At 43.0% G+C, this 26,718-nt stretch overlaps 3 protein-coding genes across 4 annotated transcripts; 1 reads left to right on the top strand and 2 right to left on the bottom strand.

The window, feature by feature from the left end:
* The first annotated feature begins 393 nt into the window (after positions 1–393).
* On the top strand, positions 394–3,512 carry LOC4344219 (inactive beta-amylase 9). The gene is made up of 4 exons (XM_015790708.3): positions 394–752; positions 833–1,327; positions 1,410–1,519; positions 2,486–3,512. The coding sequence occupies exons 1-4, from the start codon at positions 534–536 to the stop codon at positions 3,246–3,248; spliced, it is 1,587 nt and encodes a 528-aa protein (XP_015646194.1). The 5' UTR covers positions 394–533; the 3' UTR covers positions 3,249–3,512.
* A 1,846-nt stretch (positions 3,513–5,358) lies between these two features.
* LOC4344218 (tubby-like F-box protein 11) lies at positions 5,359–8,904 on the bottom strand. Of its 2 annotated transcripts, none has more exons than XM_015789223.3 (5): positions 8,310–8,853; positions 7,085–7,172; positions 6,863–7,007; positions 6,587–6,766; positions 5,359–6,258 (listed from the first exon to the last, which is right to left on the bottom strand). In XM_015789223.3, the coding sequence occupies exons 1-5, from the start codon at positions 8,661–8,663 to the stop codon at positions 5,790–5,792; spliced, it is 1,236 nt and encodes a 411-aa protein (XP_015644709.1). In that variant the 5' UTR covers positions 8,664–8,853; the 3' UTR covers positions 5,359–5,789. The 2 variants fall into 2 exon arrangements, with proteins under 2 accessions (XP_015644709.1, NP_001409938.1); NM_001423009.1 differs by having other exon boundaries at positions 5,390–6,258; positions 6,863–6,992; positions 8,310–8,904.
* A 3,912-nt stretch (positions 8,905–12,816) lies between these two features.
* Positions 12,817–17,704, bottom strand: LOC4344217 (sodium/hydrogen exchanger 1-like). Its single transcript, XM_015789089.3, has 15 exons — positions 17,636–17,704; positions 17,221–17,508; positions 17,000–17,118; positions 16,018–16,115; positions 15,836–15,895; positions 15,691–15,737; positions 15,416–15,610; positions 15,267–15,313; positions 15,120–15,186; positions 14,928–15,028; positions 14,723–14,824; positions 14,507–14,645; positions 14,367–14,429; positions 14,143–14,226; positions 12,817–13,568 (listed from the first exon to the last, which is right to left on the bottom strand). Exons 2-15 carry the CDS (start codon positions 17,389–17,391, stop codon positions 13,254–13,256), a joined length of 1,608 nt encoding a protein of 535 aa, XP_015644575.1. The 5' UTR covers positions 17,392–17,508; positions 17,636–17,704; the 3' UTR covers positions 12,817–13,253.
* Positions 17,705–26,718: the final 9,014 nt, after the last annotated feature.

The raw sequence follows: 26,718 nt of genomic DNA, 5'->3' as shown, positions 1-26,718 counted from the left end.
CCCTCCAAAACCACCAAGGGAGCCAAATTGTACCGGTTTTGACAGTTCGGGGGTCAAGATTTCTGGTATTGTGATTGAGGGATATGATTTAGATTCGGTGGTCAGTTGAGGGAGTCAAAGTGATCTTATTCCATTTTTCTTCGATCGTGACATGCCGGGCCAGCCCACCGTGCTGAGGGTGCAGCCCAAGCATGGCCCGATTATCGAGCTGAGCCAAAATGGCATGCCTTGGGCTGGGCTGTGGGCCTCGAGCCATATGGCCATCTAAAGCCATGGGTCGGGCCTTTTGGCCAACTATAGCGCCAGCTCACCTACCCAACCAAGATTAGGGGGCTCCCGACGCTCACGCGCGCTCCGTGCTCTGCGCCTCCAAACGCGCGCGCCATTTTTCTTCTTCCCGCGATAAACCGAGCCGATGGCGCACGCATCCCAAGCCCCAAACGCCAACGCCAACGCGAGCTTTAGCTAAGCTAAGAGCTAAGCGCGGCCGGCACGTCGCCTTCTCCTTCCCTCTCCTCTCGTGTCGATCGCCGATGAGCAATCCGGCGATGTGCGCCATGAGCTCGGTGCTGGCAACGCATCACCACGCGGCGAGGTGCGGCGCCGTCCGCCGGGAGAACGCCTGGATTGCGCCGGCGAGGGTCGGGTTCAGCCAGGCGCGTCGCGGCGGCGGGAGGGACGAGCTGAGCGCCGCCGGGCTCGGCCGGTTCCTCGGCTACGCCACCGCCGATCACAAGAACAAGAACCATGAGGTATTGATTTTCTTTGGAGCTAGCAATGGTGATCGATCGAGAATTCGAGATGGTATGATGTGGTTGTGTGTGTGTGTCAGGTGGACGACCTCGAGCCGGCGAGGCTGTTCGTGGGGTTGCCGATCGACACGGTGACGGACGGCGCGACGGTGAACAGCGCCAGGGGCGTGACCTCCGGGATGCGCGCCGTGAAGCTCCTGGGCGCCGACGGCGTCGAGCTGCCGGTGTTCTGGTCGGTGGCGCAGCCGGAGTCGCCGGACCGGTTCAGCTGGGCGGGGTACAGGGCCGTCGCCGACATGGCCCGCGACGAGGGGCTCAGCCTCCGCGTCACGCTCCACTTCCACGGCTCCCCCGGCGGCGCCGTCCCCTTGCTCCCCGTCTGGGTCTCCACCGCCGCCGCCGACGACCCCGACATCCTCTTCACCGACCGCTCCGGCGGCCGCCACGACGACTGCCTCTCCTTCGCCGTCGACGAGCTCCCCGTCATCCACGGCCGGTCGCCGCTCGACTGCTACGACGCCTTCTTCCGCAGCTTCGCCGACGCGTTCCAGGACCTCTTCGACTCCACCATCACCGTACGTGTTCGTCGTCGTTCACGCAATGGATGGATGCTCCAGTGAGTGACACGTGTCGTTCTTCTTCTTCCTCCTCTCGCAGGACGTGACGGTGGGGCTGGGGCCGAACGGCGAGCTCCGGTACCCGTCGTACCCGCCGGGGAGCGACGGGCAGGGGTTCACCGGCGTGGGCGAGTTCCAGTGCTACGACAGGTACTGTTGATATTATGGGCATATAATGATTTAATTTATTCCATAAATAAATCATGACATTACAGATGAAAACTAGCATGAACGCATCATTAGATCTATACATGTAAACTACGCAGAATAACATGAACAGATCAAATATGCACAACATATTGAACACGTACCGAGGTGACGAAAAGACCGGCTGCTTGGTCGAAACTTTTCGCAGGTGTCTACGAAGGCACGAAACACGCGAGCGAAGAGGAAGGTGAGCCGTCGCGAACGAACAGGGAGCAGTCGCGCGAAGCGCTTCCCAAAAACCTTATTGCCGCCTTCTCCCGGTGCAGGACGTCAAAGGCAGAGGTTCCGGAGACCTGCTCTCCCGATCGCTGGTGCACGCCGGCGAGCGAGATGGAGTAGTCTACGAGCGACGGCGCAGTACAGAGTAGGAGGCAAACCCTAGATTGATTTTCGCATATATTGCGTGAAGACGGCGGGTCGGTTTATATAGAGAAGGATCGCTTGATCAGGGCGCCCGCACGATCTCTACTGCGCGTAACCGAACCGGATAAGTCGCGCGTAACTTATCCGGACTCCACGCCGTTTGCACGCACCGGATTTTTCGGAACGTTTCCAAAACAAAAACGAATCCGAATTTGCAGCAAAACAAAACTGCAAAAGGAGGCTGCATCTGCGCGGGTGAGGAGCCAATTTTTCGGACCATTCGACGCGTACGTCGTGCACGCGCGCCGCCTGCCAGGCGAGGCGAGCGAGCGCTCATGTGTTTCCCCTCTTCTCTCCACCACACATGCTTCAAGTGGCTAGGAGGGCATCCTCCCTTTTAAGGAGGTCCCCCTCTCCTAGAATAAGCAAGGTGGTACTAAACTCCACATGCATGCCATCCCATGAGGTGGGCTTTTGTGATTTTCCAAAGAATTAATCTTCGAGTGGGCTAAGGCCCATTCATTAATTCCAACAATATATCAACAGGTACATGCTGGAGCAGCTGCGGCGGCACGCGGCGGAGGCCGGCGAGCCGCTGTGGGGGCTGTCGGGCCCGCACGACGCGCCGCGGTACGGCGACTCGCCGGACGCGTGCGGCTTCTTCAACGACCACGGCGGGTCGTGGCAGAGCGCGTACGGCGACTTCTTCCTCTCGTGGTACGCCGGTCAGCTGGTCGGGCACGGCGACCGCGTGCTCGCCGTGGCGAACGGCGCGCTCGGCGACACGCCGGTGGAGGCGTCGGCGAAGGTGCCGTTCATGCACTGGTGGCACGGCGCGCGGTCGCGGCCGGCGGAGGCGGTGGCCGGATTCTACAAGAGCGGCGGGAAGAACGGGTACAGCCCGGTGGCGAAGATGTTCGCGCGGCGGGGGTGCACGGTGATCGTGCCGGGGATGGACGTGTGCATGAACAAGCAGCACCGGATCACGGGGTCCAGCCCCGACCAGCTGCTGGTGCAGATCAAGAACGCGTGCCGCCGCCACGGCGCCAGGATCGCCGGCGAGAACGCGTCGCTCGTCGTCACGCACACCAGCAGCTTCTCCCGCATCCGGAGCAACGTGCTCACCGCCGAGCGGATGAGGCCGGGGCACTTCACCTACCAGCGGATGGGCGAGGCCTTCTTCTCGCCGGAGCACTGGCCGGCCTTCGTCGAGTTCGTCCGCGGCGTCGTCTGCGGCGAGTGGCCCGACGAGGACGAGGACCGCGACGTCGCCGACAATCCCAACGCCATGGAGGCGCAGCCAGTATAAACTCTCCAACTACTACTCTCTTTTTATTTTCAAATGCTGAGGCCGTTGCCGACGTTTTATATAAAAAAGCCATCCCACTTTAAAAAGAAAACGGGATCAAACTTTACAATGTATATTCTCTAAATTGTCTGATGTGCTGATGAAATATCATCAGTTTAGTAGTACTTCAGACGGGATGATCCAAGTATTAGTGGATCGGATTTTGAAGTGTTGTACATGATATACATGTAATAATGTTTCATGTCTCTACGGAGATTGCATCCAGCTCAATTTTTAATTTTTTTAACAAACTGGCGAGGTGCTAATTTTATTGAATAGAGTAAAAAACCTATGTATAAGTGTGAAGAAAATATATATGTACATGGAAAGAAAATAAGACGCCTATGGTAGGAGCGAGAATAATCGCCTGGCTCCTGCTAGGACCCACGTTTTCGCATCTTCTTTGATTTTTGCTCCAAGTGCTAATGTCAAGAGTTCCTTTTGTCAGAAAACTCTCCGGTTCTTGATGTATAGTCTCTGAATTGCCTGATGTGCTGATGAAATATCATCAGTTTAGTAGTACTTTAGATGGGATGATCCAAGTATTAGTGGATCGGGTTTTGAAGTGTTGTACATGAATATCATGTAATAATGTTTTTGTCTCTATGGAGATTGCATCCAACTCAATATTTTCTTCTTTTTTTTAACACATTGGTAAGATGCCAATTTCATTAAATATAGTAAAAAAAACTATGTACAAGTATAGATGGCCAAAGGGCCCGCCCGACACGGCTGGGCATGGCCTAGCAGCCATCGGGCCGGCACGGCCCGATAGGCACTTCGTGCCGGGCCATGCCGGCCCATGGGCTGCACCTCCTGCCCAGGCATGGCCCACCAGCTGTCGGGCCGTGCCGTGCCGTGCCGGCCCAAAGGCATGGGTGGCTCATCGGGCCTTTTTTAAAATAAGTCTATTTTTCGTCCCTCCTCTTTGGGCTATTTCATATGTATAGCTAAAATAAGTCTATTTTCCTCCCTCCTCTTTGGGCTGACATATGTATAGCTAAAATAAGTCTATTTTCCATCCCTCCTCTTCGGCTGACATATGTATAGATAAAAAAGTCTATTTTAGGTCCCTATTCTTTCGTCCATAGCATATAATATGTCTATTTTTACTCCCATATTTTTTTGTGTATCGGGCCTAGCTGTCGGCCCATCGTGCCGGGCCGGCCCATCGTGCCGGTGGAGGGGCCAGGCACGGCCCGGTGGTCGGGCCAGGCTGCCGTCGGGCCGTGCCGTGCTTGGGCCGGGCCAAAATGCCGTGCCATGGGCCGGGCCGTCAGGCCTCGGGCCTTTTGGCCATCTCTATGTACAAGTGTGAAGAAAATATATATGTATAGGGAAAGAAAATAGGGCCTATGGTAGGAGGATCCAACTCCTCTGACTTTAGGTGCTAATGGCAGAGAAGCACAATAAATTGTGTCTTGTGCTACCGTGCGAAACAATGATTTATAGTTATTTATTGTAGCAGCAATGGTAAACAATAAAAATATACTAGGCAAAGGTACTATTTAAGTGTTACTGTAGTGTACTGTAGCAATCGATATCATCCATTCGCTGCAAATTGGACAGCTAAGAATACCCTAAAGTCATAGCATTGTGCTTCTGTGTGAAGCCAGAGGATCTCAATCCATGATAGTCATAGTCATAGCATTGTGCTTCTGTGTGAAGTCAGAGGATCTCAATCCATGGAAGGATAACTGCCTGGCTCCTGCTAGGACCCACGCTTTCACATCTTCTTTGATTTTCGCTCCACGTGCTAATATCAAGAGAAAACCCTCTGGTTCCTTTCCTTCTATATCTCCCGGGAAACAAGTAGGATGAGTGAGCGCATCCAACTCAAACTAATTTTGTAATTGCTGTCAGTGGATTACAGATCACTGAACTGTACCTCTGTTTTGATAAAAAAAAAAACATCGTCTTAACAGTTAATAATCCACTCAAAACAAAATTATGTATATGGAAATCTCTACCATTTTAATATATAAAAACCTCAATGAGAGGGTAATAACACATAAGAAGTACATGGTAACATTTTTTTCCATGAACAATTGAGCCAGAACATTATTCGATGTGAAAAAAAAGGGTCTCATGTACATTTCATGTTTTTTTTTGAAACAAGATCCAATAGCTCTGCTTCATTCTGGTAATAGAAGAATGTAACATAAGCATATCTATGCAAACAGATACATCTATGGATTTCCAAAGGGACAAGTATACACATAATCCTGAGCTGTCAATTGTGGTTATCCAACACCTGTAGTTAAACTCAAGACTTACAAGTCACTCAAATGTTGCAGGTTGAACATACTTCAAGAAAGCTAAATTGCAGGTTACATATCCCTACCCAACTAAAATGTTAGATTTAAAGCAACTTTTATTTATGTCTCTATTCTGCATGCTTCCAAAAGGTGGAAGCAACTAAGCAGAGTGCATGGCCAGCTTGCAATGTGGGTCATCAGGAAACGGTTCATTCGATCATGGAAGAAAGAATCACACCTTCACTCATTCGCACGCTATTTTGGTGTCAAAGCTGCTCAGACATATCGCAAACGCCTGAAATGCCGAGATAGGATAGCGGTAATCCATGGTGAACATGTCCTTCCCAACTTTACCAAACTGGAGGATCACATCATCGTGTTCCTGGTTGGTTGGGTTACTCTCATCTGAAGCCACCAGCTGGAAGTTCTTTACCGATGCAACCGTTACCCGTCCATGGAAGTTAAGGCACCAGCACTGCAGATGTTCGTGCCACCTCGGGGACTTGTTCTTCAACACCAGTTTGCTTCCATTTTGAGTGAGTAATGAAGCAGTTGAATTATTCGCTCGAACTGATTTTGATTTGAAAAAGGGAATTGATGTGAAAGATTCATGGTAACTCAAAGGAAATTCAGTCTGCGTCGGAGCTGTTCCTCCTTGTTCAATTGCTGATACAGGGATAGAATCCATAGCGCAGTGCATCCTTCTCGGGCCCCTATAACAAAAAAGATGATCAGTGACACTCCTTAAATAAATAGAAAGGCAGAAGCTCAGTAACTAAATCTGTTTTTTGCAGCATTGTCTATAAAACCATAGCTTTGGTTACCAACTATCACGATATGGCCTCAAAGTGTATATCTAAATTTATAAGATTGTGCACTACTCGTATATTTCCTTCTTTAGTAAAATTAGTGCAAGCTAGTAGCTTTACAATAAGATTGTTACAATCATTTCAAACGGTAGGTGCTTATCAGTCATAGCATTCACAAAACAAAAGATAAACACACTAACAAAAGTCAGCAGAATAGAAGTGAGTAGCATACCTAGAACCCAAAACGTTCAATTCATATGAAATATGTGAGACTGGATAATTCCCAGCAGGTATCCTGGGGGATAAATGGTTTGAACCAATCACACGTGCAGACTGACCCTTTGAAATCACATCTCCAGCATAAGGTGGATGGGCATCATAGATAGTAAATTTGGTTCCCAAGAAGTTAGATCTGTTTAATGGAAGAAAACGTTAGAGATTGGCCTGTCCATTTTGAGATCATGCTCAGTACTGAAGTATCTTTCAGACATTAATGTCAAGGGATCACCTTAGTTTGCCAACATAACTATCAGTCCTCTTTGATATATCGTTCATATCAAGCGAAATCAGGTACTCAGTGCATGTGGTCCTACGACATTTGCGTGCAGCAAGTAGGAACTTCCCATCATCAGTTAATGCTGCAAAATAAGGAGCTGCTTCAATCAACAACTAGCACATCTAGAATTCCAGATTACATAATTACACCCAATGTAAAAAAGGAAAAACATACCATCAGTCAGTCCAATGTACAGGTAATATGTCTGAGTGGTCCGGTTCCTTACAATGAAACATTTCATAGGAGCATCCCTCGGGCCAGGCTGCATAAAAATGTTGTCTAAGTGAAAAGGATGTACCGACAAAGCTTTGCAGTCCATAAATAAGTAAACAAACGTCATTTGTTCATGAATCAAAAAGCAAACAGACATTATGCAAGAACAGTGTTTATCAATCCACATAGCGAACTGTTTTTAATGAAAACCAACTTGTGTTCTGATGTTGTAACTTCCACGCTTAATAAACACCTTCCCATCATTGACCTACCGAATATAATTGCATTTTATCAGCTTTCAACACAAGCTGGGCCATCTGGCCTCCGGTCTATAAAAAGATATAATTGCATTTGACAATGGAGTTTCGTGCTACATAAATCCCACATTGACCCACAGAACGAGTCATCGAGGATTGTTTACTGATCTGACCTATCACTTTTCCTCTAGTTTTTACTTTATAGTACTCCGAAATTGAAAGGTAAAGTATGACTTTTTAAGTGGTTACCCAGCAATATAATTATTTATACGTTACTTCCCTTGATGTCTTCCTAACACACAACAGAAAACTCAATACCATTACAGAAAATAATTAATGCAATCGCCATCACATCGCCATCCATTCCCATCCAAACGAATGCATGAAACCATAGATTGATTACACGATGGCTTCGTGCTTGGCTTATTCTTCAAAGGCCCATTTAGAACGATTTTACTGTTGCAGCTTGTCTGTCTTCAATTAGAGTAGGAGGATAAGAAGTTTTTTACCTGACGCATGGGTGACGTTTTAGTCTTCAGATATTTTTACCGCTCTTTCTTTAGCGGTGTGCGTGGGGTGTTTTGGCTGTGTTCTCAAAAGTTGAGTTCAATAAAGCTTCTATTATCTTAAAAAAAATAGATGGATAGCAAAATGACTACAACGAGGATAAAAATGAGTGTGTTTAGTTCACGTCAAAATTGGAAGTTTGGTTGAAATTGGAATGATGTGATGGAAAATTTAGAAGTTTATATGTGTAGGAAAGTTTCGATGCGATGAAAAAGTTTGAAGTTTGAAGAAAAAAAACAAGGCCCTAGTGACAAATCAAGAACACTTTGGTATGTTGTCATGGAAATCTCACAAAATGAACAGCATCAGCAATTCAGATTCAGAGTGGTAAACAAAAAGAGGGGAAAAAAAGGGGTGCAAACCTGCTTGAGAGAGATTGGGAAGGTGAGGTTCCCGGACGCCTCCGGGGTGCGCACGATCTCCCTGACGATCCCCCTCCAGCTCCGGCAGACGCCGGCGCACGCCACCACGTCGCGGCGGCGCGGCCACCACCCCTCCGACTCCTCCACCCTCGCCAGCACCTCCCGCAGGAGCTCCGGCGGCAGCTGCGTCCAGCAGCTCTCCCGCATCACCAGCGCCGCCGCCGACGACTCGTCCGGCGGCTCCTCCGCCGCCGCCGCCACTCGCCGGACTCGCCCCGGCCGCGACCTGAACCCCCGCCGCGAGATGGCGCCGATCTCGCCCTTCACCTCCTGGATCACGCTCCTGAAAGACATCGCCTAATCTTCTCCTCCTCCTCCTCCTCCTAATCCAAACTCCAAATTCCCAATCCACAATTCGCAACACCAATATTTCCTCTCATTCCTCAGCTCATCTTTTCTTGAATTAGACGGAGATTTCGCGAGATTGGTGGATGAAAAGATGGAATCTTGTGCGAGAATGGATGGATGGGGATGCACTACCGCTAAGAAGGGATTCGTTTGGTGTTTGTTTATATTGAAAGCTGTGGCCTTTTCGTCGTCGTTGGCTCTCGTTCTTGTGGTTGGACGCAGACAAAGGATGTGGAGGCATCACAATCACCACGGCCTACCATCCAGGGAATCGATCTGATCTGACAGATCGTGCATGGAAAATTAATTAACAGGAAAAATAAAATTTCTACCGCTGATGAGTGATGACTGTTTCTTCCATGCATGCAGTGATCTCCACGTAGTTGTTGACAGGAAAGTTTTAAGTTTTAATGGTACTGTCACCTGAATCTGTCAGAAGGTTAAAGAGATTTAAGTACATGAGCGATTTTCTGACGGATTGGGATTGGTCAAAAGAAAGATTCAGTAAGAAATTAATAATGTTCCTCCTTTTTGTAGGAGTAATAGGTTGTCTTTTTCCTTCAGAATTTTAAACCAAGAATGAAGAAAAATCAAAAAATGTTGGCTCGGCCATTTTGAAACAGTAAATAATACTTTTGTCCCAGCATAACTTCATTTTCACTCATCCCACGTATATCGAATTAAAAATAATAATACGCTTTATTTTATCAAACAATAGTGTAATTGTCCCTTACTTTATTTAGTCTCAATGCAATCATTTCCTTCGGTACCAATATATTTGTTCTCACTTTTATAAACTCCAATACATTATAAAGTTACTTTAAAGCAAATAAAATAGTGAAAGATGAAATTACTTTAGAACGAAGAATTTAGTAATAACTACCTTTGTCCTTAAATATAACACTGGCACTATTCAGGGCCTATTCATTTGATGCCAAAAAAAAAACCTTACCAAATTTTGGCAATCAAAATTTTGACAACTATGATAGGATTTCTTATATAGTTAATAAAATTTGGCAGCAAACTAAATGTAGCCATTTTTTGACAACTTTACCAAAATTTGGTAAAGTTAAAAATGGCATCAAAGTGAACAGACCCTCAAGTTTAAACTTGAACATTGGTTGTGTTTGGAAAAAGAAAAAGAATTATACTCCATCTATTCTACAATGTAGCATGGTCTGATTTCATATGTTATTATAGAGTAAATTGCATCGGCAGTACTCGAACTTATCAGGTGGGTACAATTTAATATATGAACTTGTAAAATGCTCGTTTTGGTATATGAACTTATCTTGCGCGTGCGAACTAAGGTCAATAGGACATTACATGACTAATTTTGTTGATTTAGGTGCTGATATTAGGATATTACGTAAACAAATATGTGAGAATGTTGCTACTTCGATATACATTTGTTCAATAAAAGGATAGAATGAGATATAGTGATGATAGAGAAAGATATAAAATACCGAGCAATGATACATGGGTTAGAAACATACGAAATTCAAGATAAAATAGAGAACAAATTTATAAATATAGCATGTTTTATGCATACTCACTATACATAATTACGCCATATTCTAATTAACATCAGCTAGGTAAATTTAACCTTGCCAAGTCATTTTGGGCCTAGTTCACACGGATTAGATACGTTCGTGTATCAAAACAAGCATTTTACAAGTTCATGTCCTAAATTACACACACCTAACAAGTTTATGTAACATTAATGCAATTTACTCTTTATTATAAATGTAACAACCTAAGACATGTAAATTGTAATTTTTACCCCTAAACTACACGTGTTATCCATACTAATATTTGGCTTTATTATACTCATCCCCAGAAAGCAAGTACGTTTCTCTATCCTCTCCTTAATACATATGCCATCCTCTAAAAATTGCGACAGACGGAGTGTAAATACTTCAAAATCTGTTATATTATCAGCACAATAAATATAATCTAAAACTTTCTTTTATCGTAACGTAATATTTAGAAAAAGGTTATTTTTTTTATCAAAGTGACGTGGTTGTACCCCTACTACTCTACAGTTAACATCGACAGTTTTATATTCAATACTCCTATAACCATTCAGTTAGAGTTGACATTTGTTTGAGAGGCTGTACTTGTGCTTGTTAGCTCCAGATATGCATCTTGACACATTGCAGAGTGTGAGGCTACCAGGGACTGGGAGTAGCAAAATGTCACAGTCCACAGTCTGAAAACGAGGAGGTAGTACTAGCACATTTGCACGTTCTAGATTCTGACTTCTTAGTTCTCAAAAAAAGAAAAAAGATTGATTTTTGTCTCTGATGCAAAGGTGGTCAGCCTAGGTGCAAGATGCAAGATGATTCTCTCTCTCCAAGGACAAATTCTGCTTGTTCTGACTCTTCTCATTAACCTTAGGCTATGTTTTCAGCGTAAAGTTTAGATTTTGGTTGAAATTGGAGATGATGTGACTAAAAAGTTGTGTGTGTATGACATGTTGATGTGATGGAAAAGACTGAAGTTTGGACCCAAAAATTTTCATTTCACCAACCTAACTTGGGTTTTCTGGCAGGCAACCAACCGTTCAGTCAGAGAGTTCAGATTATGGTACCTCAGCCAAACGTACAATTCTGATTTCTGGGAAATTCATACCACTCAGTTCCACCCAACTAACAGCCACACACTAATTTCTCTCTGAACATTGTGTGCAAAACCATCACCTTGAGCCCAATTTTTCCAGCAAACAATGGTCAAATATTACCTGACTGGTCTAATATTATATAGGGAGTACTAATTCTCCATCTAACACATTATTTATGAAGAAGAAAGTTTTGTTTACCTGTAAGAGATAACAGTATCTCACAATTCCTCAAAAAATAACAGTGTTAAACAACCATTTTACTCTCTAATGTTATGTTCTTTTTCATCTTTAGTACTCAGCAAAGAGCCTGTCAGTGCTAAGTTAGGTATGGCTGAAGCATGGCTGGGATAAATATTGCTTAGAATAATGCTTGGTTTAGTAACCGGAACGTTATTCAAACAACCATTAAGGGTCTGTTTAGTCGGTGAAATGAAAATTTTTGGGTGTCACATCGGACGTTCGACCGGATGTCGAAAGGGGTTTTCGGACACGAATGAAAAAACTAATTTCATAACTCGACTGAAAACCGCGAGACGAATCTTTTGAGCCTAATTAATCCGTCATTAGCATATGTGGCTTACTGTAGCACTTATGGCTAATCATGGTCTAATTAGGCTCAAAAGATTCGTCTCGCGATTTACATGTAAACTGTGCAATCAGTTTTTCTTTTTATCTATATTTAATGCTTTATACTACCTCCGTTTTTTAATAGATGACGCCGTTGACTTTTTCTCACATATTTGACCATTCGTCTTATTCAAAAATTTTATGCAAATATATAAGATATAAATCACACTTAAAGTATCATGAGTGATAAAACAACTCATAACAAAATAAATTATAATTACGTAAATTTTTTGAATAAGACGAATGGTCAAACATGTGAGAAAAAGTCAACAGCGTCATCTATTAAAAAACGGAGGGAGTATATGTGTTCAAAGATTTAATGTGATGTTTTTGGGAAAAGTTTTTTGAGGAACTAAATAGGGCCTAACATAGCTCCAGAACAACAGGTAACCTGACTTGTACAGTAATAGATTCAGAGTTCAGACGTCTGAAACTGGCTTCTAAAACTCGAATATTAGGGAAGAACCTAATATCAACTAATTAGAAGGGGTAAGACTTCGAAACCAGGTCATCTAACCTACACAGGTAGCTAGCCGGAATACCCCTGAACGTTTCTCAAAAACAAGCTGGCTTCCTTTTTACCAGAAATGACTACCACGCTAAATTGACTTACTCCCTCCGTTTCGTTTTATTTGACACAGTTGACTTTTTAGCACATGTTTGACCGCTCGTCTTATTCAAAAAATTTAAATAATTATTAATTCTTTTGCTATCATTTGATTCATTGTTAAATATACTTTTATGCATACGTATAGTTTTACATATTTCACAAAAGTTTTTGAATAAGACGAACGGTCAAACATGTGCTAAAAAGTCAACGGTGTCAAATAAAACGAAACGGAGGGAGTATATTGCAAACCATGCCATACCATTATATCAACCAAGCAAAATTATTATACACACAAATCTATTTTGGCGGAGAATTTCATTTTACATGCAGGGTGGCAACTAGGAAAGAACACCCGCCAACTAAAGATGGTAGACAGGTACAAATGGGGCTGTTAATCTACAAAATTTACAGGTTGTCGGAGCACATCACCCTGTGTCACTCACTAGGGTTCATCCTGACAGAACAAACCAATCATCCCGAACCATTATCAGAAGGTCCTCCTGGCTCTTAGGCCTTGGTGAGGCACCATCTGAAGTTCTGAAGAATATAGGCACTATCAACAACTCATTAGCAGCAGCCAAACTCTACAAACCCAAAACTTGCCTTCTCTCTTTTGCTGTCACATTTTACATGTATTCTCCTCATCAACCATTCCATTCTCATTTCTTTGCACTGTTCATCTTCCTCCATGGCTCTGCTCGGTTGGTGATCCAGGGGAGAAGGGCACGAACCCGCGCCCGCCAAACATCGGTCGCATCAGCGCGTCGTCGAACTTGCGCCAGTAGTAGTGGACAGTGTGGGTCGGCTTGGTGAGGAGCATCCGGAGGCTGGAAGGCCTCACAATGTTGGTTGTACTCTCGAGGTCAGAACCTTGCATGCTTGTCAGGAGAGGAGAATGCAGGGACTTTGGTGATGAAGGCTCAGAGGTGACAGGATGGCCTGAGGCCGGTAGCAGCAGCCTGATCAATGGCTTTGTCATCATCCCAAATACCTAATAAACATTTATAAATGTCAGTATGTTTCACAAAAATAGATGTTTTGCACATTTGAGCTTCCAGGGATTCTGAACAAGGATTTAGCTCGTAAACAATCAAGTGATTGGATGCGCAATTCGACATGATGACACATGTATGTCTTCCTAAAGAAACATCCAGAAAACTAAAACGAAAAGCTAGTAGTAACAAACGACAATTAATTTCAAATAATTGTGCCATCCTTGATCCATGTCATGTGAGAATATGGACGATGAGTCAATGACTGGACGGTACGGCAATCTCTTCAGAAGGGATAAGAAGAGGACAAGATAGTAGGGACAAAAAGACATGATTTCATTCTCCGGTCAGTAGTTGGTTTTGGTTGGATTAGAGCATGTTCAACATTACAAGCTTCCAGATTACTTTTGTCACAGCTGACAATTTTGATTTGACAATCGACTTTGAGGAACTTATTATTAGGTTAGCTTAATGCTGAGGTCCTGTTTAGGGTGAGAATTCAGACATGTGGCACAAACTTGGATGAAAAGAGGACGCTTTGCGTTAGGCATAGGTTGCAGTAAGATGACTCACCATAGTGCTAAAAAGAACGACAGTGATGGTGCTGGTGATCATTATTGCATTGCCGTGCAGCTGAGTATGGCCAGATCTTGTAAACTGCAATTGCAACGAGACAGTTAAGCTTAAGGAGAAGAAACTAAGACATACTTCTCCTGGGACTAATTAATGGCAAGATGAGAAGAGAAATACAGATATACAGATGGTGTGAAGCAATAGTCTTGCACTGACGGACTGACCTTATTGTAAGCAAGAGCAATCGACACAGCTCCTCTCATCAGCCCAGCCCACCATATTACAACCTATCGAGAGAAATTCAGTTAGCAGATGGCAAGTCGAATTCAAATGAAAATTGTCTGATCATACACCAGATACTCACTTGCTGTCTCCAGGTTATTTTTTCATTCGGTGCCTTCTTTGTTAGGTTCGACAAGAACGACAGCGGGAATACAAAAGCAGCTCTTCCAATCAGAACCAATCCTAGCAAAATTGAGCTTATCCCAATGGATTTGCCAGGTCTGCGAATGGGAAAGAGAAGTAAAATTGAGTCTCCATATCCATAAATAGGAATTAGGTATGAGAACATGTATCAGACCTGTCACTGGCAAACTCCCATTTTTCAATATCCAATGCATCCATCCCAACATACAGGAAGAGAAAAGTCTCAGCAATGAAGGACAGAGTTGCAAATGCGTGCCTGAGGTGAAAGGACAAAACAAACCAGTAAGTTTTGTTTAGTTTTTCTACGAACTGAAGCTAATCATTAAACAGTAGAATATGGAATGAGAATTATAATTTACTTTGTTGTAACTCTTGAACTCTCTGTGACGTTATGCCAAGTGTAATGTGACATTACAATACCACAGAAGAATACGGTGAGAATGCCGCTCAAATCTAGCAACTGCCAATATCAAACAAACAAAGTAGATAAAATCAAACTATAAAATGAAACTATATGCAAATTTTGATACTGCATCAAAGCAGAGGCACACCTCAGCCAGCATATATGAAAGGTAAGCCATGAGCATCATAAGGGCAACCTCACGGTCAGTAGAATGCCTGGAATCAGTCACCAACATCCAAGTTAACACTGAGCATAAAACCGTTAACTAATGAGGGTTTGTTTGGGCTTAACTAACCTTCCAATGTATAGCTTCTTGATTATGTATGCACTGAGCAATCCAGCCTGCAGGGTGGAAGAAGAATATTAAGTTTACATGTGTCAACCAAGCAGTAGAGTCAAGACAGACAGTAAGATGTAAAAAGTGAAACTTAAGAATCAACTTACAAATACTCCAAGGAAGGTGCTCGACAAAAATAAATAAAAGAAGTTCCCCAAGAATTTCAGAACGACAGCCGCATCTATGTGGACAAGATCAAAGTTCTGTAGTGCGTTGAAAAGCACAATTGATGTAGCATCGTTCACAACACCTTCACCGAATACCAGACTGTACAAAAAGGGTGTCTCATCCTGATTGAGGACCTGTTTTGGGGTTAAGATCATTACATTAGCACGTTGAATCCAGGTCTCTCTCGAGGTATGGCAAAATTTGTTCAACTAACCTGCAATGTGCAGACAGAATCTGTCGCAGAAAAGATGGCTCCAATTGCTGCACATTGAACATAACAGTCAACAGGAGGAAATGATGCTCACATGGTGTCAATATTAGTGCCAGCATGATCATGCAGAAAGATAGCCATGGCTTACCAAGAAAATCTCCTACATCCAGCGTTCCAATGTTCATTCTGCTGAATATTGCAATGGCAGCTGAAATTAAGAAATTGATCAGAGTCAGAATCTCAGAAGTCCAAAAGGTTACACGGAACAACAGAAAATGAAAGCACTACCAACTCACGGAAGAATTAAGAATCATTTCTGAAAGAACGTACCAATAGATATTGTGAAAAAGGATATCATTGTCCCGACGGCTCCAAATAATGTGATCGTCATGAAATTCCGGAAGAATTGCTTTTTCTTTACCTGAAAACTGATGGAAAAATATTTGTGAGGACCAGGACGATGCTTTTTTTCCCGTAGAATTATTCAGCAACTTGTGTTATTATATGAATAAAAAAAATAAAAGTTCAAGCAAAGCAGAAAAGGAACGAAAATAGAGTAACTCTGAACTCAAAAAGGACTTGTGCCCTTTCCCAAAGAGAGACTTTGCAATTCCTAAATGTGAAAGCAAACATGGGCCCATAATATTCAGCTTTACTCCTACAACCCTACTTCAAATCTATATGGATGGCCCAAAAACCTTCAAAAGGGGATTAAATGCTCAACCAAATTCGGACTAGCATGGCCACTGTTCTTTCAGAAATTGATCACGCCATCACTCTTGACAGGACCATATCCCTCTCATGCCTTCATGGTGTTGGATGACCAGTACTACTAACCACTGTAAATGGACCAAGAGTAGAACTCTAGGAGACAGAAGCTGTTGCACAGTCAATCAATATATAATAATTAAAATTAAAAAACAAATAATCTTTCAGCATTTCTCAATGCTTCATGCAATGGTCAAGATTACAGTTGCTACTCCATACTGTACCAATCAGCAGTTCGAGCTGGCAAGTCAAGGTATGCCAGTAAGACGAGAGTAAATCCATCTCTGTCTTAAAGAGAAAACAAAAAAAAAATTCACCCACAACCTGCACAGTATGAACTAGCAGCCATGTCTAAGACATCGACGGACAGACAGCTAGGCCCAGAAGAAACAAACAAGAAACCAGCCACGCGTACACAGTGTACCACCAGCAGCAAACAGATTCCCCAATCCCCAGAAAAACCTTGTACACCACCATGTGCCAACAAAAGAACTGAAGCCGAAATCTAACCACAGCAAGAACACGCCGAAGCGTTTCTACTTACCCTGCATTGAAGATGATCGGAGGGAGGAGGTAGATGAAGAAGAGATCCTCACTGAAGACGAATAAGTGCGAGCTCTTCCCTTTGGTCATCAGCAAGATCACCACGCCGGTGCAGAGCCCCTGCCCAAGCAAGCAAGCAAATCATCGAGCAGCAAGCGTGCGTCAGCAACAATGGCGAATCAATCGATCAATCAATCACAGCAATGGTGTGTGTGCGCTTACGATGATGAGCGCGGTGATGGACTCATTGACCCAGCGATTCTCCTCGAGGAGGTGGCCGAGGACGATGCAGGCGCAGAGCAGCGCGACGAACAGGTTGATGGACACCACCGACGCGTAGTCGGAGGTCGTGTACAGAGCCCCCAGCCGCGCCGCCGCCACCTCCATCCCCATGCCTCACCGGCGGCGACTTCTCCGGCCACCCACCGCAGAGAAGAGAGCGAGATTTCCGCCGCAAGATGCGGAGCTTTAACCAACCAATCCACTCCCCTCTTGCTCGTTGGTGAATGCCTAATTCGACAATTCCCGGTAAAATTAGAGAAAAAAAAACAAAGAATTCGATTCGCAGACGAACAGATTGAAACGAGGAACGTGGGGGGGGGATTCAGGTTGAGAAATCGGGATTTGGTATCGAGACCTCTCTCGGTTGGCTTCGCATTCGCGCGAGCTCGCTACAAAACTCTCTTCTCTCTCTCTCTCTTTTCGTAGTTTTTTTTCGGATGCGTTCGTGATGAGCCGTATATAAAGCGGGAGGGAGGTGGGTCCCACCGGGGTGGGCACACGTGGCGGGATTTTTAGTGGGTCGTGTTTGGTGCGTGGTGTTTTGGCGGTGGGGCCCAGCGCACAGCGTGATCTGGCCCCGACAGCCAATTTGGATAGTCCAGGTGGATCCGCTGCATCCACCCGTATTTGTAGTAGGATATGGGGTGTGTTTGCCATCCTGTTTAAATTTAAATTTACTTTCGATACAAAATTGGTTTAAGAGGGCCTGTGTCATGCTGTCATGCTCGCTCTTGATTTTTTTTTCTCGGTTTTGTTTCTTCTTTTACACGTGAAATGCGGCAGATTTCTGTTTTGGTTTGTGGAAATAATTCAGCATGTGCTTGCTAGGGTTCAAAGGCAGTTTCTTTTTTTTCCCTAATTTAACAATGCAGGCTATATTTGAAAAAAATTAAATACAGCAGTAAGTGTATTATACGACTCTCTGTCTCTGTTTTTTTATGCTAGATCATTTTTGTTTTTCTCCTGTGAATATTTTCAAGATTATTGCTTAGTATATTTACATGAAAAAAGAGCATTTTCCTGAAAAATAATGGAGACAGCTCCATGTGTTTCGAAAACAGAAAAAGACAGCATGCAACTGTATTTACACCGGTATAGCACATGATTTAAGCAGATTTGAGATCGTTCAATCATTTTGTTCCTAGATCCTTGATTATTTTGGCCCTTGAACGCTGCAGGAGTCATATTAAATTCAGGAGAGAAAATGCATTATTCATGCTTCCATTAATTGATCCAATCGTCCTTTCAATTCTGGCGTTTTTTTGGCTGCAGATCGATCTTCTCGTGCTGCACTTTGCTCGTGATTTATCGATGATTCAATGAATGGTGATAGGGATTTAGAAAGATCGTGCAGCCATCCAAAACTCACAAGAAAGTTCCGTGATTACGTTTCAAGTCAAGCAAGAACTTCGTTTTCTCTTTTTCTTTTTCTTTCAGAGATAGCTAGCCGAAACTGATCTTCAGATTGAACAAACAAAAGAAAAACACCCATGGTTTCCGATTTTAATCATTGTGTTTAGAACATTAGAGATCAACATTGATTTTTGGCGAGCACATAATTAATTGACTGCTTAATTGTCTCCAAACGAGTGAGAAACATGCACTAGCTGGTAATCACAGAGCGTGTGGCCCCACTGGCACGTGTGGCTGGAACCAAATTAAAAGCCGTAAGCTAATTTAATTTAACTAAGCCCTCTTTTGGCCAAGCTCTTGATGCAGTTATGCTGAATTTCTGATCCCAACAGAGAGCAGTAGCTCTGCCTTGTGTGTTTGTGACTGTAGCAGGGTAACATGACAGAAGAGAAGAGACACAGTGCTGACAAAGGGGAAGTATCTGGTGTAATCACCTAATTCAATGCAACTATGCAACTCTCATCCTACATCGTTGGATCGAGAAATGGACATCCAAGATTCGTTCACGTCACCATAAGTTAAAATTTAACTCGCAGATTCACTCATGAGTTAAAATTTACTGGGAGTTATGATGACCTGGACGAATCTCGGACGTCAATTTCTCGATCCAACGGTGTAGGATGAGAGTTGCATAGTTGCACTGAATTAGGTGATTGCACCTGATACTTCCCCGTGCTGCAGATGGATTGTTCCAGAATGACCTCTGGACTAGCTAGTGGCCCTGTTTGGACGAGCTCCTCCAAACAGTACAGCTTTTGATCCATATTCTGAGAAGTTATAGTTGTAGAGAAGCTTAGAATTTTAAGCTCCCAAACAGGCGTATAACATAAAAGATTACCTGGCTTATTATGTCCAGTAGCTGCACTAGTAGATAGATCCCCTGGTCGAAAGCAAATTAACAAGCCAGATCGGCTGCATGGAAATGGACAGCCAGCAGATGGACCGAACTGCAGGCTAGCTAGCTGAAAGAAAATAATCTGAATCGATCGATCGGTGGCTGGCTGGTCGGTTAATTGTGCAACATGCAATGTGCAGAGCCCACATGCAGATGCAGATGCAGTGGATGATCGATGCAGTAGCAGCTAGCTAGCAGGAAGCAGAAACCGGTGGTGGTCCATTGTATTGCAGCAGCATATGCCTCAAATTTGAGTATTGAATGAATTTGTCGAGCTAGCTAGCTACTACTACTGGTGTTACTATCGAGATTAACTGAATATTTGATTGTTTAGCTGTATATAGCTGAGATAATGAGGTATTATTCTCTGTTGATAAGCCGTCTTATGTCGATCGTCTTATCTGAAGAGAGATCGTTTTCAGTGATGTGGGGACAGTAATTACATTGTCAGTGCGTGGCTGCTAATTAAGCACAATTATAGGAATGGAGAAATCATAACAGAGATCAAGCTAGCTAATTTGACCGCCTATGCTACAATCTTTTTCTTGTCTAGCTAATCGGGATGTTTATGTCAGCAGGTTGCCATGTTACGCACGAGTCCTACATATATCCGTCGTCGCTAGCTGCAGAATGTATATATCGCCATCAGAAAAATCGATGCACAAATTCTCTTTCCATTACCCGTTGATCTCCGCCGCCTCTCGATCATAGTCTCACATGATGGCATTATTTGATCCTACTTACGTTTTAGAAAAGATCACCTTTTCCCTGACTTTTCATTTATTTTTTATCACAAAGGAGAAAAACTTAATGATATTAAGTACAGTTATCAGGGGCACGTACAGAGCAGTACAGTAGTATGCAACTTCTTTATCCATGGAAAGCAGAAGCAGAGTAGAGTATTTTTCAGCTTTTCATCACACAACAGCTAGTAGTTGATTAATTACAGCTACTCTCCGATCGATCTCCATACTGTCAATAAACAAGCTGACGAAATTAATCGATCACCTGTAACAATGACGCTGCCATGCATGATCGATATTATTAGTGCCTGTTCACTTTGATGCCATTTTCAACATTACCAAATTTTGGTAAAGTTGCTAAAAAAATGGCTACATTTAGTTTGCTGTCAAAATTTGGCAACTATATAAGAAATCCTACCGGCACAAAATTTTGGCAATTTTGGCAACTATGCCAAAATTTTGGTAATGCCAAAATTTGGTAAGGTTTTTTTTGCGTTAAAGTGAACAGCCCCTTAGTCTAGGACTCCTTCAGTATATTGTTTTAACTTTTTCTTACCACGTTTTGACCATTCGTCTTAATTTTTAAAAAATAATGCAAACATAAAAAAAGATAAGTTATGCTTAAAAAATACTTTTGATAATAAAGCAAATCACAAACAAAATAAATAATAATTCTGTAATTTTTTAAATAGGACGAATGGTCAAACATTATAAAAAAAACTCAAAACAACAAGTATTTTAGTACGGAGGTAGTATGCATTATTCAGGCTATGCAAATTAAGGTATCATATCATCTTTGGTTTGAATTGAAAATTAATGACGTCTTGTCAACAAGTGATCATTGATACCACCTTACCTGCGTGCAGGAAGGAATGCAGAATGCAGCCGCATATGCTTTGGCTTTGGGAGGCATATTGTATTTTGTACTATATTTCAGGCACCGTCCATTGCCGCGGCTTTTGCTCGATCGGAGGCTGAATTTGCTTTCTGTCTGTGAGTGAAATCCATCATGGAGAGATCGCGAGATGATGTACATGATGGTCGAGCAGACAAGGGGAATCGGAGTAGGGGTGGGCATTCGGTCTGACCGAAAATTTCGGTCTCGATATTTAGTCTTTCGGTCATTTCGATCTTTGAAAAGTGAAAACCGAATTTCAACGGAAAAATGTCAGAATTGAGTCTCGGTCTCGGTCCTGACCGAAATTCAGCAGCATTTCCATATATGCAAAGAAAAATGGAAATTTTCAACATAAAAATCACAAAAAAATTCATAATCACGTATAAGTAAATACTCTTATTAAGTTGCATGTCTAGAAGAAGTAGGATGTGAAAATTAAAGTTTAATCCTATTAAACTTAGTGGATTGTAGGTTGTATTTTGATATATCTTTTTGTTAATTTGGTATTTTCGGTTTATTCGGTTAACCGAGAAGGCTAACCGAATTGACCAAACAAAATTTAGTCTTTCACTGCCTAAGACCAAATTTTTCGTTCTCGGTCTCGGTCTCGGTCTTTTTCTGCCCACCTCTAAATCGGAGGAGGGCTCGCTTTGATCGAGCTCACATTCTCGTTCGGTGCAGCTGCACCTAGCATGTCTGCCGTCCGATCATTTTCACGATGCGAGCCTACTTAGGTCCAGGGGCAGATCAAGCATGATGATGGTGGGTTTGAGCTTTTACTCACGAGAACGATGAAAACTTCCACTAAATATTTTTATCATACATAAATAGGAAGGGGCGGAACCGTATCCTCTGACATTACACAGTAATATCACGGTGTGACATTCCTTCAATCCACACCATCCATTCTAAATCAACGGCCGTAGATTATTTGGCATCCAATTAATCAAACTAATTAGTGAATTGTGTAGTTATAAATTATCCCTAGATCAGATATTGCATTTTCAAGAGGCAAACATCGTTGACTGGTGGAAGAATCGTCAAATAACTAGTACATGATGATAATTAGGTTTCACTAACTTGTTAGATGCAGCGATTGGCACATTATCTTGGAGGAAGTGAATCCTGTGCATCAATTTTGTGCTGCCATCCTCCATCAGAACGAGGCAATTCTGAATCTACAAACCCATGGGTTAATGTTTAATGAAGATGAAGAGACTGCTTTAGTGCTAACAAAAAAAGCCTATTAAGTACATACCTACAACATAATCTGTTAATTAGCTTGATTAGTTAGATACCAATTAATCTGTGGCCGTTGATTTAGAATGGATGATTTGGATTGAAGGAATGTCACGCCGTGACATTACTGTACAATGTCAGAGGATACGGTTTGATGACCAAATTTGGATCTGCACTAGAGCTAAGCAGATCTCTCAGGCCACTGCGTGTTGTTTTTCGCGTCAACACCGGGGCTGCAGTTTTGTCTAATTCGCTTAGATACCATTGCTATTTATTTCTGGATCCATCACTGCTTAGGTTCAAATTTTGATGCAAGCCTAAGGTGGCTACTCTAGGTGCAGCTGCACCTAGCTAGGCGCTAGAAAGACTTTTTGTTATATACTCTCTCCGTTATAAAATAAAGCAACTTAAGACTGTTCAGATTCATAGTACTATGATACTTTCTATCTAATTTTAGATTGCAATATTCGTGTAAAGATGAAAAGATAGTTGTATTACTCTAGTAGTTTGATTGATTCTGCAGCAGGAGAAACAAAATCACGCAGTTTTTGGCTTATCCCCGACAGTAATTCAGTAATTTGTCTCAACTTTGTACGCTGGATCTATCCATACAAGCATGCATGGCTAGTAGATCTCATTAGATACTCCGTAGTATACAGATACGACTAGCTAGTAGGATAGAGACCATCCTATACAACACAAGAGCATATTCGTAACGTACGCTAGCTGGTTGGGTTATCACCTGGTCCTGACGGTGTACCTCCTGCCTTATTACATCAACGTCGTCTGGCGAGCTACTCCCTCCATACCTAAATAATTGACGCCGTTGAGTTTTTTAAATATATTTAACTATTCGTCTTATTTAAAAAATTTTATAATATATATAAAACTATATATATACATCAAAATATATTTAACAAATTAATAATTATTTAAACTTTTTAATAACATAAATGGTCAAACATATTTAAAAAAATTAATGACGCTAAATATGTAGGGACGGAGGTAGTATCATATATGCTGCCCTTGGCAGCATTCGGGCGGTGTTGTGTTGTGCGACCGATCGACAATGCCTGCATGCGTGGTTAATTAGTCCATTGATCGACCAACGTCCATGATTGATGCCTCCCAGCAATATATATGCTCTCATCCCGTACTAGTCAGATCAGATCAGATCATCATCAGGGGCTATTTAGATGGGGCTAATTTTTTTTTTCTGTCACATCGAATGTTTGACGTTAATTTGGAGTATTAAATATAGATTAATAAAAAAAATTAATTTCATAAATGAGAGCTGATCCGCAAGACGATTTTTTTAAGCCTAATTAATCCGTAATTATCAAAAGTTTACTGTAGCATCACATTATCAAATCATGGCGTAATTAGGCTCAAAAGATTCATCTCGCGAATTAGTCCAAGGTTATGGAATGAGTTTTATAATTAGTCTATATTTAATACTTTAAATTAATTAGTGTCTAAACATCCGATGTAACAGGGACTTGGAATAATTCCCTGTTTGCCAAACAGCAAGTAAACGTGGGATGTTCTCTGAAGGTTTGGATAGATTTTATATAAGAGTTTTACTCCATTTTATGATTTGGGTAGTACGAGTACAAAATGTAGAACTAAATGCAGGACTGCTTGTAGAGGATTTGGATGTGCACCCTGATACATTGGGCCTGATCGATCGATCGATCTGCCAGCTGGGAGCACGAGAGGACACCGTGGCGAACTCGACCACGTCGTCGTCTCCGGTCGTCATCTTCCCGGCCGAAACGTCGACGTCGGCGCTGGACCAGGGCGACGGATCGACGTGTGGCCGGAGATCGTCGTCGTACGCGAGGGCTGACGTGGCAGGGGGATCGATCGCCAACCTGCGATATACTGTATATAAAGATTCCATCAGAAAGATCAGCTGAAACGTGTGGTTTTCAGGGAGCTAGCTAGCGTTAATTATTAGCGTACGAGTACGTTTCTGATCGATGATAATTTGAGCTGCAGATCAGATCGAGATGATGCCAGATCTCAAGGGTACTGATCGATCGTGATCGATCATGCATGTATATATCGATCAGGACAGATGCTGCGTGACTATTATCTGTCTCTGGCGTTGCAACCTTGGCTCCATCTATCGGGTAATGATCAGTACCAAATTAACACGAGCTTTTTGCATAATTATTAGCTTGCCAATTCAGCTGAATTATTATTATTCAGTCCCTTTTTAGTTCGAAAAAAGAAAATTTTTGGGAGTCACATCCGATGTTTGACCGAATGTTGGAAGGGGTTTTCGGACACGAATGAAAAAACTAATTTCATAACTCGCCTGGAAACCGCGAGATGAATCTTTTGAGCCTAATTAAGCCATCATTAGCACATGTGAGTTACTGTAGCACTTATGGCTAATCATGTACTAATTAGGCTCAAAAGACTTGTCTCGTGATTTCTATGCAAACTGTAAAATTAGTTTTTGTTTTTATCTATATTTAGTGCATCATGTATATGTCCAAAGATTCGACGTGGCGTTTTGGGGGAAAAAAATTTAGGAACTAAACCAGGGCGTCAGTTGAGGGAGATTAAATTAATTGGGTCGATTATGTATATATGTATATAATATATCATCATTAATTCTCTAGAAAATTAATTAGTGGATGAGGAGATCGAGCTTAATTAGCAGTAGCTTAGCTAGCTGCCTCCCAACCGTGAGAGCCCAATGGCCTCGCCCACGGGCAACATATGTGCCAAAAGTTATTGGGTATACAAATTCGAACGAACGAGTGTCACAGCTGGTTTGCTTACACGAGAGAGGCTGCGAAAACAATATTGCCTTTTGCTTTTGTCAAGCTCATTTCATTTCACGCCATTTGGTGTGCGTGACCGTCCCAAGTTAGTCCACGCTACTTCTTGATGATTCCCGTGTTACTAGTACTCTAACAACCTTTTATTTTTCTCTATTTTTATCATTTCCATTTTTGCCAAGCATATTTTATATTATATAAAGATCGATAGCGTGGGTTAACTAGATCCGTTCCATTATAAAAGTGTATGATTCGATATTTTTGAAATATATTATTACAAAGGCTAGAACCTCCGGTGTCACCGATACTTCTAAGAATTTGAGTTGTGCCATTATATACGTCTCATATGTCCTTCTACTGGCTTTTGCGTACAATTTTCTTTTATAAAAGTGCCCCTACCCTCTATTCATTGCTCGAGCAGGAGGACAACCGCCACTACAAAGGAGAAGCTAGCCATGGTGCGTGCAGCGTGCCTCTCCTTCGTAACCAAGCTCGGCGGGTCCCCCTCATCAATGGCGAACGGCAGTGGCATGTGTGGTGTGCCCCTTCTCTTTCCTCGGTCGAGATCTGTCCCCCAACCCCAAGTGTGAGGTCAACCGGCTTCTTCGATCCGGCAAATCTTAGCGGTTTCCCTTTTACTCTCTTATCAGAAGCGCTTAAGAAAGCTGTTGGAGCTCGAAGGAATAGGCAGCATGGGAGAAATCTGAGTCCGGCAACAATCAACTTCTTACTCTTGCTTCCTAGAGGGTGGCAACCATCCTCCTATTCGATAAAATGTTGAGGATAATTGGCGCTAGGCACCTAGGTGTGCATGGTTTAGTGTTGTGGGGAGGGGTGGTCTACTTGCGGCTAGATCTAGCGATGGTGCACCTCCCGAGCATTTGATTTGGTAGGCCCGCACTTCCTTTGAAGGAGGTAGTATTACTCTTAAGTACTTTACCTTCGTTCCAAAATATAGTAATATAAACTGTTTAGATTTGTTATACTGAAATATATCCTAAAATTTTTAGGAGTAGAGAGTATACTTGAGTCGTCCTTGGAGCTTGGAGCTACTGACAAATCAGGTGCCCTTTGCAGTTTGAGTGCAGGAACTCATCTTTTTGACAGACAGCTAGGCAGGCAGTCAGCTTAAGCCGGCTGTTCCATGATTGTGCCGGGCTGGAAGGAAGTTTGTGGACGACAAACTCGAGCGTTCTGCCGGCGGCTGGCTCGCGTGAGGACAGGATGATGGCCATCATCGACCATCTCCTCCTCCTCACCAGACACCAGAGTGCTTGCTCCCGGAAAAGCCGGTTTAAAGCAGCTCATCATCTGGTATATGCAGATACCACCACTAGGCACTAGCAGTAGCATTAGCAGGATCAGGATCTCTTTCTTTCGATCTCCTCCATCCACGCAGCGCAGCAGATCGACTTTACACTTTGCTGTCTCGTCTCCGGTGCATCATCATCTTGT

Source organism: Oryza sativa, chromosome 7, assembly GCF_034140825.1.
Source record: "Oryza sativa Japonica Group chromosome 7, ASM3414082v1".
NCBI classification, from domain to species: Eukaryota; Viridiplantae; Streptophyta; class Magnoliopsida; order Poales; family Poaceae; genus Oryza; species Oryza sativa.
Note: the sequence above shows the minus strand (reverse complement) of the source record. Positions and strands in the feature narration are given on the sequence as shown.